This window comes from Lithobates pipiens, unplaced genomic scaffold (assembly GCF_037356315.1).
Source record: "Lithobates pipiens isolate NorthernLeopardFrog02 unplaced genomic scaffold, aLitPip1_a1.2 Scaffold_18, whole genome shotgun sequence".
Classification (NCBI taxonomy): Eukaryota; Metazoa; Chordata; class Amphibia; order Anura; family Ranidae; genus Lithobates; species Lithobates pipiens.
The window spans coordinates 222,256,634-222,268,948 of record NW_027507758.1 but is presented as its reverse complement, the minus strand read 5'-3'; the positions used below and the strand labels follow the sequence as shown (position 1 = coordinate 222,268,948).

The 12,315-nt window shown below is 45.8% G+C and overlaps 1 protein-coding gene across 2 annotated transcripts in view; it reads right to left on the bottom strand.

Annotated features, from left to right (window-relative positions):
• Positions 1 to 12,315, bottom strand: part of LYST (lysosomal trafficking regulator) — a 568,355-nt gene that overhangs the window by 480,207 nt on the left and 75,833 nt on the right. For both annotated transcript variants that reach the window (XM_077486620.1, XM_077486621.1), the window contains exon 3: positions 5,739 to 5,826. In XM_077486620.1, the coding sequence (XP_077342746.1) occupies positions 5,739 to 5,826 (88 nt within the window). The remainder of the gene's footprint in view (positions 1 to 5,738; positions 5,827 to 12,315) is intronic.

Here is a 12,315-nt window from a genome sequence, read left to right as displayed (position 1 = left end):
CAAGGGGGCTCTATGGCGAGTTCTTTGAGCATAGAGAACCACGGTCTCCTGGGCCAGTGAGGTGCTATGAGAATTAACGATGTGTTCTCTGTACGCAACTTCCTTATTACTGCTGGTATTATCACTGGTGGGGGAAAGGCATAACACATGCTGAATGCCCATTTTTGCGCTAATGCGTCCACTCCGAGGGCTCCACCCTCCTTCCTCAGGGAAAAGAATGTTTGGACTTTCCTGTTTTCTTTTGACGCAAATAAGTCTACCTGAGGTATTCCCCAATTCCTTATGATCTGGTCGAATACCTCTTGTTTTAGTATCCCTTCTCCTTCCCTTATTTCCTTCCTGCTGAGGAAATCTTCCACTTTGTTTAAGTGGACCGCTGAGAAAGATAGAATATTTCTCTCTCCCCATTCCAGAATTTTTTCTGCTAAGGACCATAGAGCCCTGCTCCTGGTCCCCCTTGTTTATGTAGGCTACTACTGACGAGTTGTCTGATCTAATCTGTACATGATGTCCTCTCAACTCTTTCTGGAAAAACTGAAGTGCGAGCCATACTGCCTTCAATTCTTTCCAATCGGATGACCTCCTTGCCTCTTCCTTCCTCCAAGTTCCTTGTGTTCTTTGGGAGTCTAAATGTGCCCCCCATCCTGTGCCACTTGTGTCGTGGTTAGGATTCAGGAGACTGGTAGGATACAAAGTCGCCATTTAAGTTCCCTACCCTCCTCCACCACAAGGTCTTTTTTATTTTTGCTAGTATTAGCACTTGCGTATCCAGCGACTCTTGCCTGTGGTCCCATACTTTCGATAGGAACCTCTGTAATGGTCAAAAATGCAGACTTGCCCACTGCACCGCTGGGATTGCGGATGTTAGCAACCCTAGGGATGACATTACTCTCCTTATTGAGCATGGCAGATTGGTCTGCATCAATCCTATTTCTTTTTGAATTTTCTCAATTTTTTCCTTGGGTAGAAAGACTTTGTTGTACTGAGTCCATTACATATCCCAAATACTTTATTTGTTGCGTGGGTTGTAGATTTGATTTTTCCACATTCACCAACCACCATAGACTCTCTAAGAATGTCCTGGTGTATTTGAGGTCTTCTAATAACCTTCCGGTAGATTTTGCAAACAGAAGGAGGTCTAAATAGGCAATGATGGATATGCCTTTTAGACGTAATGGTGCCAGGGCCTCCGCCAAGATCTTGGTAACAATTTCGGACCGAAGAAGAAAGGCCGAAGGGCAGAGCTTGGAATTGAAGGTGTATGGTTTCTTTCCCTGTTTCTATTGCTAGCCTTAGAAACTTCTGATGAATTTGATGTATTGGCACATGTAGGTATGCGTCCTTTAGATCCAGTGAAACCAAGTAACAGTTTGGGGGGTAACAGAGCCTTCACTGAGTAATTGGAATTTATTCTGAATCTTTTGTAAGTTATGGAAAGATTCAAGGCTTGAGGGTGAGGATTGGCCTTACCTTCCCTGAAGGTTTCTGTACCCCAAAAATGTGCGAGTAGAAGCCCTGTCCTTCTCCTCTTGGTACCTTGCCTATTACCTCTTGCTTCCTGAGATCCTTTATGGAACTCATTAACCCTCTGGCTTTGCCTGTCTTTTGGCAGTTTGGTGGTGAACAGTCTGCTTGGGACAATCTTGAGAACTCTAGACAGTAACCTTCCCTTATTGTCCTCAAGATAAACTGGTTGGAGGATATTTTTTCCCATTGTGATATGAAGGCCCCCAGTCTTCCTCCCACTGAGATAATTTCATTGCTTGTTACGCGTTTGTTCAGGACAACAAAAAATCGCTCCACCCTTGCTTTTCCCCCTTCTGGACCCAAGGCTTCCTCTGATTGACTGCCTTGGGTGTTGAAAAACGGGCTCTGCTATCCCCTCTCTGTCTCTTTTTATTTTGTTGAGGTTGACTCCAAGGTGCTTTACGCTTGAGGGGAAGCGCTTTATTTTTGTCTGCTGTGCGGTCCAGAACCTTTTCTAAACCTGGCCCAAACAACAGGTCCCCTGTAAATGGGATCCCACATAATTTAGCCTTGGATGCACAGTCCCCCTGCCATGTCTTTAGCCATAGGGCCCATCTGGTAGAATTGGCTAGAGCCGAAGATCTGGCTGCCATGCGTAGCAGTTCTGCCGATGCTTCTGCAATATAGGCAATGCCCTGTAAAAGAGTGGGAAAAGGGGATAGAATCTGCTCCTTTGCAGTACCTTCCTCTATATGTGCCTGGATACGGTTCAACCAGAATTCCATATTCCTGGCCACTACCGTAATTGACATTGCAGGCTTCAGGCTGCCTAGGGTGGAGTCCCAAGACGACTTCTTTAACAGAGAGTCCATTCTCTTATCCATTGGCTCGGATTAGACCCCCATGTGCTCAAAAGCTAAAGCCATATGTCGGGAAACTTGTGATAAGGCCGCATCTAATTTTGGGGATTTGTTCCATACTGCTGATTCATCATCCGAGAATGGAAACCGCCTCTTTAAGGCTTTATAAAAATAATGTCTCTTTCTGGATCCTGTCATTCTTTCTTAATTGCATCTATTAAGACCTAGTGCACAGGAAAAAAAAAAATCTTTTCCTACTCCCCTAAGCCCTCATACATCTGATCATGCAGGGATAAGGGTTTATTTTCTGCTTGTATACCTAGTGTGGTATAAACGGCTCCAAGAAGCTGATCTACCTCATCTAATGTGAGCTTGTATCGGGAGGTTTTCCTGGAATCACCTTCCAGTGCCTCCCCTTCTGATTCCTGGGAGCCAGACACTGCGCTATCAGGCTCGTCCTCTGCCTCCTCCCTAGGGGCTACTGAAGGACCTGCACTAGTGGAGGGAAGCACTTGTGTCTTTGGTAGCGACAGTTGCACTGGTGGAGGAGCAGTCTTGTTGTTGTGGGATCTGAAAACCTTCAAAAAAGGTTTTAAAAGATTCAAAGGTACTGGATAGTTCTTTGACAGATGCCGCTAGATCATTGCTTTGCTCAGTGGAATGTTCTTGCACTAATTTGCTAATACATTCCTTGCATAAAGATTTCCCCCAGGAATCTTTAAGAGCGTTTTTACAAGAAGGGCACATCCTCTTTGCATTATGGGAGGGCTTGGTTTTGTCTGATTTCTGAAATGACACAAGAAAAACCCACAATTAAAACTGCAACCTCCTACCAATGCAGGTGAGCAATATAAATCATGTGGGTTACCCTCACCAGGGACCCCCATGACCCACCCTCTGACACTGGAGGGACCCTACCGACCCCCCCTTTTTCTTCCACCCTTTTGCCCATGTACCCTTGATGGGGGAGGGGGGGGCGGTTAGCTAGCGGTCTTAGGCAGGGGGAGATCCACCCCAGGTTCCAATTACCTTTCCATGGCTGGAGCTGGTCTCTACTGGAGCAGTGTCCTTTGCCTCTGCATCCATTTCAGTGTCACCACCGGAGCCCCCGCTGTCACTACAGCATTCACGGTTCCTCTCCAGCCCTTGCCTGGCGCCAATTCATATTTCGTGGACGGAAACCGGAAGCCGCAATCGCGGAAGTACACGCCCCCTTCGTCGACGTGACGTCACGCGCCACTGGCGCCGCCGTTTAAATACACAGCGATGCTGAAGGGCTGAGACGGCCAGCGTGTACCTCCCTGTACCGCCCTCGGCGCTTGAACCGGCTACAGCCAGACCTCTAACTGCACTCAGCGATGTGGGGGCAGCAAAAGAAGGTCAGTCTGCTTGTCCTAGCAGCCTCTGCTGCTTTTCAGGACCTCTGGGTTTCCTAGGTGTCTTCCCCTCTGGAGGAAACACAAAAAACTGAGAAGCAGCAGGGGAGGAGGAAATTTATTAAGCCGACACAGGTGTTTCCTAAAGAGGGGAGGAGCCAAGGTCTCTCGTGGCTGTCCTGAAAGACGATTGGGGAAAAAAAAAAAAAAAAGGATAGAATTTGCTCTTTTGGTATTCCCTCCTCAATGTGGGCCTGTATGCGAGTCAGCCAGAACGCTATGTTTCGGGCCACTACAACTGCCATAGCTGGCTTTAGGCTTCCCACTGTGAGGTCCCAAGACTTTTTTTTTTTTTTTTAGGAGGGAGTCCATCCTCTTGTCCATTGAGTCATACAGGTGGCTCATGTCCTCGAAGGCCAAAAGTCTGCGTACCTCGAGATTTGGGAGAAAACTACGTCCAGCTCTGGGGTCTAATACCAAACTGGCGCTGGATCATCCGCAAATAGAATTTTTTTTTCAATGCTTTCAAAAAGAATGGTTTCCTTTCCGGGTCTTGCCATTCTCTATTTCCTCTACTAAAAATCTCATGGACTGGAAAAAATTTATTTTCTTGTTCTCCCATTTGGTCATGGAGTTATAATCTGTTTGCATACCTAGTTTGGTATAAATGGCCCTCTAGAGATTTTCCACCTCTTCAAGTGACAATCTGTACTGGGGTAGCTTTCAAGAGCTTCTTCCTCTGAATCTTGGGAGCCAGAGGCTTCACTGTCTGGCTCTTCCTCAGCCTTTTCCTTGGAGACTACAGGAGGGCCTGCACTAATGGATGGTAACACTTGTGTGTTTGGTAACGCTACCTGCTGCATTGGAAGAGGAGCAGTCTGAGGGTGCAAGATTTGAAACCCTGCAATGGTGGTTTTAAAGGATTCAAACGTATTAAAAAGTTCCTTTACTAATGCCGCTAGCTCACTGCCCTGCTCAGTGGTATGTTCCTGCACTAGTTTGTTAATTCATTCTCTACATAGTGTTTTTTCCCCAGGAGCCCCCAAGTGTAGTTTTATAGGAGCTATGAGGGAGGGTTGGGTTTGTCCATTTTGCTCTTAAAGACAAAAAAATTAAAAAATAAAAACATAGGCATTAAATACTTTACAACCCTCCCAAAGTTAGCTGCAGGTGTGCAATCTTTGTCATGCGGGCTTGCCTGTCCAAGGCCCCATGAACCTTCCTTCTGGCACCAGGACTCCCCCCTCCACCCTAGGTTTCCCTTACTTTAGAGTGGCTGGAGCTGGCCTGAGCTGGAGATGACTGGCCTTACTTCCTTCTGCCTCTGACATGTCTGTGCTGCCACCGGAGCTTGTGCTGTCTCCAGCCAATGTCTGGCTCCTTTTCAATGTCCTGTGGCTGGAACTGGAAGCTGCGGGTCAAATGGAAGTGCCCACCCCTTCCGCCAGACATGACATCACCCGCCACCCAGCTTCCGTGCAGTCCCAGAGCCCAGCATGGCTTCTCCACACTGCAGGATGCCATTTCTGCTGCGCTTTGCTGGGGGTCCAGAACTGCTGTGGGGGCCTGCACTCTCGTCTACCACACAGTAGTGAAAAAGGAGCCCCCCCCGAACCTACACCTGCAATCAGAAATGTGGGGCGGCAATCTTCACCAGGTAATTTACCTGGCCATGTCCAAGGAGCCTCTGTCCCCTTTCAGGACTGTCTGAGCCTCCCTGGCTCTCCTGGCTTGGTTCCAAGTGGTGTCTCCCTTCTGGAGGAAAAACAAATAACTGAGGAGCCAGCAGGGGATTTTTTTTTGGGGGGGGGGGCAGAGCGGAGAGCTGACTGGCTGACTGACAGGTAGCAGTTCTCTGCTTGGGGAGCTGGGAGGAACCAAGCCATCAGTGGTGTTCAATCGCTTGGCTCTCAGTGCAGAGGTGACAGGGGACAGATGGTCCGATGCTGCATCCACCTAAGTATGAGGGCATAAAAAAAAAAAAACATACTTCTTTTTTAATTCAGTTTTTTATGTCTTATGATGACTGAATTACCTCTTGCTTTTTCTTGCAGTGGAATCTTCCAAACCAGAGGTAAAAGAGATACAATAAGAGTAATAAGCTCCTCACGACATGTTAGATCCTGTTAGGATGACAATAACAATCATTACAACAAAAGCATGTTGTAAGTAGCAAACATGTATCTTTAAAATATAATCATATAAAGCAAAAATCATACTTCTAGTACTAGGTATACAGTGCTGGTATCACCTGAGCATTTCAGAAATGCATAAAAAACCTTCAGAATATAGGCATAAATATAACAAATATGTGAGAAATTACAATAGAATACAGAGGGCGACTCTCCAGAACAGGGACAGACAGCAATGAAACGTGGCAGGTGTTCCAATTCTCCTCTGCTCTATTAAAAAAATAAAAAAAGTTTTGAATTTAGTTATATTTTAACTGCTTCCTGCCTGGGTCATTGTAAAATGAAAGCCAGGCAGGAATCCTTCTGTTCTGGGTGGATGGTGGTCCGGCATGATCTGTCACCCGTTATGTCCACCAGACACAGCAGATGACTGATCAGTGTACTGGCCCACTGTGGGTACCATATGATCGCTTGTGACCAATCACGGCAGATCATGTGACAGTTGTACACACTGGTTTACTTTCATGCCATTCATTGTGTAGCTAGCTGTGCATGGTCACAGTGATCATATGGTACAGACAGGGACAATCACAGCCCACATGTACCATGTGATTAGGTGTTGTCAATCATATCAGTGAAATTAACCGCTATAAGCAATCCGCGTGTAATAAAAAAATCCTGATCATTTTCACAGAGTGGTCAAGTGTTACTTTGGCAACACTGCAATGCTTTGGTCACTGTATGTAAAAAATAAACTTTTTTTTATTTATTTTTTACATACTGTCAACAGTCAGTGCCCTTGGTCACCACCACACCAGTTATATCAGTGGTCATCAACGCTGTCCTCAGGACCCACTAACAGGCCAGGTTGGGAACATAACGGAAATACATCACAGGTGATATCATTTGCTGCTCAGTGATTGCAGTATTCTAGTCTGCATCTCCCCAAGGTAATACATAAAACCTGGCCTGTTAGATGGCCCTGAAGACAGGAGTTGATGACCACTGAGTTATGTGATGCTTGTACTACATAACAGTATGTCCTTTTTGTGTTTTTTAAATGTACAGGGATAGGCACAATTGTAGACTCTCAGGTTGAACTGGATGGACTGGTGTCTTTATCCAACCTTACCAACAAAGTAATGTGAAAACATAATTCCACAAAAATTGTGAGAAAAAAATAAATGAAATGCCATGTTTTTTTTACTGAATACCTTGGATTTTCTACTTTCCAAAAGGGGTAATTTGGGGGGTATTCATGCTACCCTACCCTTTTGTGTCACAAAGAAATGAGAAGATAAAGAGATATACACAGAATAAATTATATATATATATATACATACATACACACACACACATACACTCCATAACGTTCCTACAAACTTAACACACTGATTTGGGTTATTTTCACCAAAGAATAATATCGGGGGGTTAAACTGGATGGACTGGTGTCTTTATTCAACCTTACTAACTATAACTATATAGCAGAATACATTTTGGCCTATACTTAAGAAAGTTTATGTGCAAAATTTTATAAACTAAAAAAATAAAAATTTGGTTGTTTTTTTTTTTTTTCAAAATTTTCAGTCTTTTTTCATTTAACAAAAAATAAAAACCCTGATCAAATACAACCAAAAGAAAGCACCATTTGTGGCTTTCTAGGGTGTATTTTTAATCTTTGTCATCCACAGAACCAGTTACTCCCCAGAGCTTTTAATCTTCCCACTTTGAATTCATTACAGTAGGGATGGCATGAAGTTCAGTTGAAAGGGCAGCATTCAGACAAAAATCAGGGTAAGTCAAATAAAATTAACGTGGTTGTAAAGGCTCAAGGTTTTTACCTTCATGCATTCTATGTATGAAGGTAAAAAACCTTCTGTGTGCAGCTCTCCCAACAGCCCCCCTAATACTTACCTGAGCCCGATCTAGATCCAGCGATGTGCATGAGAGCCTCAGCTCTCTGGGGACATCACCCCCTCATTGGCTCCTGCTGCTGTCAATCAGTAAGTAAATGAAGGTAGAAGGAGGGGAGAGGGCTCTGTGTGTGAATGGACACAAAACAGGAGCCCTCACAGTAAGCAATTTGATCTTGGGAGCACAGAGCAGCCAAGTATAGAAGTAGGATGTTTTCGCCACCTGTAAAATTATTTTGAGTACATCATGGGACACAGAGTTGGGCTAATATTCATATTCAGAGCAATGGCCTTGAGGGGAGGGAGATACCCTGCCAAACAATAGCCATCAGACTTTATACGGCAGCCCACAGTACACTGCGGCCGAAAGCCGGATCCTCGGCTGCTCGAACATCCACGTAATAAAATTTTGTAAACGTGTGCACTGAAGACCGGGTAACAGCCTTACAAATCTGAGCCACAGAAAACGGATGGCAAAAAGCCCAGGAGGTCCCCTGGTAGAATGAGCTCTCGCTCTAAAGGGAGGAGATTTACATTTCAGACCAAAAGCCTGAATGATCACTTGACGGACCCAATTGGCAATGGAAGCTGCCTGCCCCTTCTTAAGTCACTTCAGTAAAAAAAAAAAGGAGTCTGATCCTAGGATCATTGCAGATCTAGTCAAATAAACCGACTGCCCCGGCAATGTCCAAAGAACGCAGTCGTCTCTCTTCCACCGAACAAGGCAGGGAGAAAAAAGAAGCCAAAATAATGACCTTATTTAAAGGATAGGCCGACCAGGGCCGTCTTTAGCGCAGGGCAAACGGGGCACCTGGCCCCGCCCCCTCTCAGTTAGCTAGCGCGGGAATACAGCCTCCCGTATCCTCTGTGCACTCTCTGATTGTCTCCTGCAGTATGTCGCCAAGTCTCGGATTGTCTCCTGCAGTATGTCGCCAAGTCTCGGATTGTCTCCTGCAGTATGTCGCCAAGTCTCGGATTGTCTCCTGCAGTATGTCCGCAGTCTCGGATTGTCTCCTGCAGTATGTCCGCAGTCTCGGATTGTCTCCTGCAGTATGTCCGCAGTCTCGGATTGTCTCCTGCAGTATGTCCGCAGTCTCGGATTGTCTCCTGCAGTATGTCCGCAGTCTGATTGTCTCCTGCAGTATGTCCGCAGTCTGATTGTCTCCTGCAGTATGTCCGCAGTCTCTGATTGTCTCCTGCAGTATGTCCGCAGTCTCTGATTGTCTCCTGCAGTATGTCCGCAGTCTCTGATTGTCTCCTGCAGTATGTCCGCAGTCTCTGATTGTCTCCTGCAGTATGTCCGCAGTCTCTGATTGTCTCCTGCAGTATGTCCGCAGTCTCTGATTGTCTCCTGCAGTATGTCTGCACTTTCTGACACTCTCCTGTAGTATGTGTATTAATGTGCCCTTTTACTTGCTCAATTATTTAGGATTGCTCCACTGCTCAGTGAGAGGTAATGATGTGCATTAACCTGTAGCAACCAATTAGCGAACAGTAGTGATCTGCTTTAATCTCTAGCAGCCAATCAGTAAGTGGTAATGATGTACATTAACCTTTAGCAACCAATCGGCAAGCAGAAATTATGTGTTCTAACCTCTAGCATCCAACCAGCGAGCAGTAAGGATAGGCTGTCACCTCTGGCAAACAATTGCAATCACTGCGTGATCTGCTGCAGTAAACTGATTTTGAGTCTACCTGCTATTTTTGTATGTCTCAGAATGGAGGGGAGGCCCCAAGAAAAAGTTTGCCCAGGGCCCAATCAAAATTAAAGACGGCCCTGAGGCCGACAACACTTTTGGCAAAAAGGATGGAACAGGTTGTAACATGACCCTATCGTGGAGAAGGATCAAGTACGGTTCCCTGCATGAGAGGGCTGCCAACTCTGAAGGCAGCCATGAGCCATCTCAAAATAAATACACTAATACAGCCCAACAAGAACAGTGCATGAGTGCAAAAGGTTTGGGGCCTGTGTTACTTAGGTTAGCATATCGACATGCTCTTAACCACTTTCAGACCGGACCATTTTGCTGGTAAATGACCAGAGGTCTTTTTACACTTTGGCACTGCGCTGCTTTAACTGGTAATTGCGCGGTCATGCAATGTTGTACCCAAACAAAATTTGCGTCCTTTTCTTCCCACAAATAGAGCTTTCTTTTGATGGTATTTGATTGCCTCTGCGATTTTTATTTTTTGCGATATAAACGTAAAAAGACCGCAAATTTTGAAAAAAAATGATATTTTCTACTTTTTGTTATTAGAAAAATCCAATAAACTCAATTTTAGTCATACATTTAGGCCAAAATGTATTCAGCCACATGTCTTTGGTAAAAAAAAAGTCAATAATTGTATATTTATTGGTTTGCGCAAAAGTTGTCACATCTACAAACTAAGGTACGTTTTCTGGAATTTACGCAGCTTTTAGTTTACGACTGCCTATCTCATTTCTTGAGGTGCTAAAATGGCAGGGCAGTACAAAACCCCCCCAAATGACCCCATTTTGGAAAGTAGACCCCCTAAGGAAATTGATAAGAGGCATTTTGAGCCCATTGAATATTTTATTTTTTTGCCTCAAGCGATTGAATAATGACAAAAAAAAAAATTTTTTTTTTTTTTTACACAAAGTTGTCACTAAATGATATATTGCTCACACATGCTATGGGCGTATGTGAAATGACACCCCAAAATAAATTCTGCTGCTTCTCCTGAGTATGGGGATACCACATATGTGGGACTTTTTGGGAGCCTAGCCGCGTACGGGGCCCCGAAAACCAAGCACCGCCTTCAGGCTTTCTAAGGGCGTAAATTTTTGAGTTCACTTCTCACTACCTATTACAGTTTTGAAGGCCATAAAATGCCAAGATGGCACAAAACCCCCACAAATGACCCCATTTTAGAAAGTAGACACCCCAAGCTATTTGCTGAGAGGCATGTTGAGTTCATGGAATATTTTATATTTTGCCACAAGTTGCGGGAAAATTACAAACTTTTTTTTTTTTTTTTTTTTTTTAACAAAGTTGTCACTAAATGATATATTGCTCACACATGCTATGGGCGTATGTGAAATGACACCCCAAAATAAATTCTGCTGCTTCTCCTGAGTATGGGGATACCACATATGTGGGACTTTTTGGGAGCCTAGCCGCGTACGGGGCCCCGAAAACCAAGCACCGCCTTCAGGCTTTCTAAGGGCGTTACAGTTTTGAAGGCCATAAAATGCCAAGATGGCACAAACCCCCCCCAAATGACCCCATTTTGGAAAGTAGACACCCCTAAATTTAGGGGTACACTAGTGAGACTAGGTAATAAATGGCGGGTGCCCTGAAACTATAAAAAAATAACTAACCAACCAGCGTCACCTGTAACAGTTATATGGTGGTCCCTGGCGCTATAAAAAGCTGCGGCGAACCTAAATACCTACCTGCCTAACTAGCGTCACCTGTGACACTAATACGGCGATCAGAAAAATGATCGCTTATTAGGCTGGGTTCACACTGGAGCGATGCGGAAACGCCGCGAATCCGCGGCGGGTTCCCGCATCGCATGCCTCCCGGCGGCAGTTCACACTGCCCTATGCGAACTGCTGGGAGTGTCAGTGAAATGTTACTGACACCCCCAGATCAGTTCGCATATCGCAGTGCTTTCTGCAAACTCGGATCGCATGGTGTGAACACCCATGCGATCCGATTCTGCTGCGGGCCAAAAAAAGGGTCCCGTGCGAATTTGCGGCGGGTGCGGCGGGTGCGGCGAATGGCTGAACTCGAATCGCACAGAGATCGGATGTGATTTGCACTGCAGTGCGGTGCGAATCACATTCGTTCTCATAAACCGCTGCAATGTGAACCCAGCCTTAGTGACACTGGCGACGGGGGGTGATCACGGGGTTAAACCTTTATTGGGGGGGTTAGGGGGGTACATTAGAACTAAAGGGGGCTAACTCTAACTGCCATAACAGTTATTACAGTCACAAATGACACCAATGCAAAAAAAAAATGACATTGGTGTCACTGTGACTGGGGGGCAGGGGTAATTGGGGGGGTGATCGGGGGGTAAAGGGGGGGTGTGAGTGTGCCTGGCATGTTCTACTGTGTGTGTAGAGTGTTGGTGCAACTTACTGATCCGCTCTCCTCCGTGTCGGAACGAAAAATACCGACACGGAGGAGAGAATACATCACTTCCTCTCCTGTGTTTACATTACAGGAGAGGAAGTGATGTCACCGGGGATTTCTATTCGTCGGGATCGATCGCGAGGGGGTGGCCATGAATGAATGGCCGTCCCCTCGTCCGGGATCGCTCCCGAACGAATACCGACCGCCGCAGGCACCGGGCGGGGGCCCGATCGGGCCCCCGACCCGCGGGAGGCAAGGGACGTACATGTATGTCCTTATGCCTGCCCGTGCCATTGTACCGACGTACATCGGCGTGCGGCGGTCGGCAACTGGTTAAGTTAGGCTTGCTCTTTTTTTAGTCACAATGTTGCCAGCAACTGAGAAAAGCCTTTCAGATGGGGTTGATGTTGCAGTCACAGACAAGTAACTCTTTGCCAGCATGGCCAAGATGGGAAACCTCT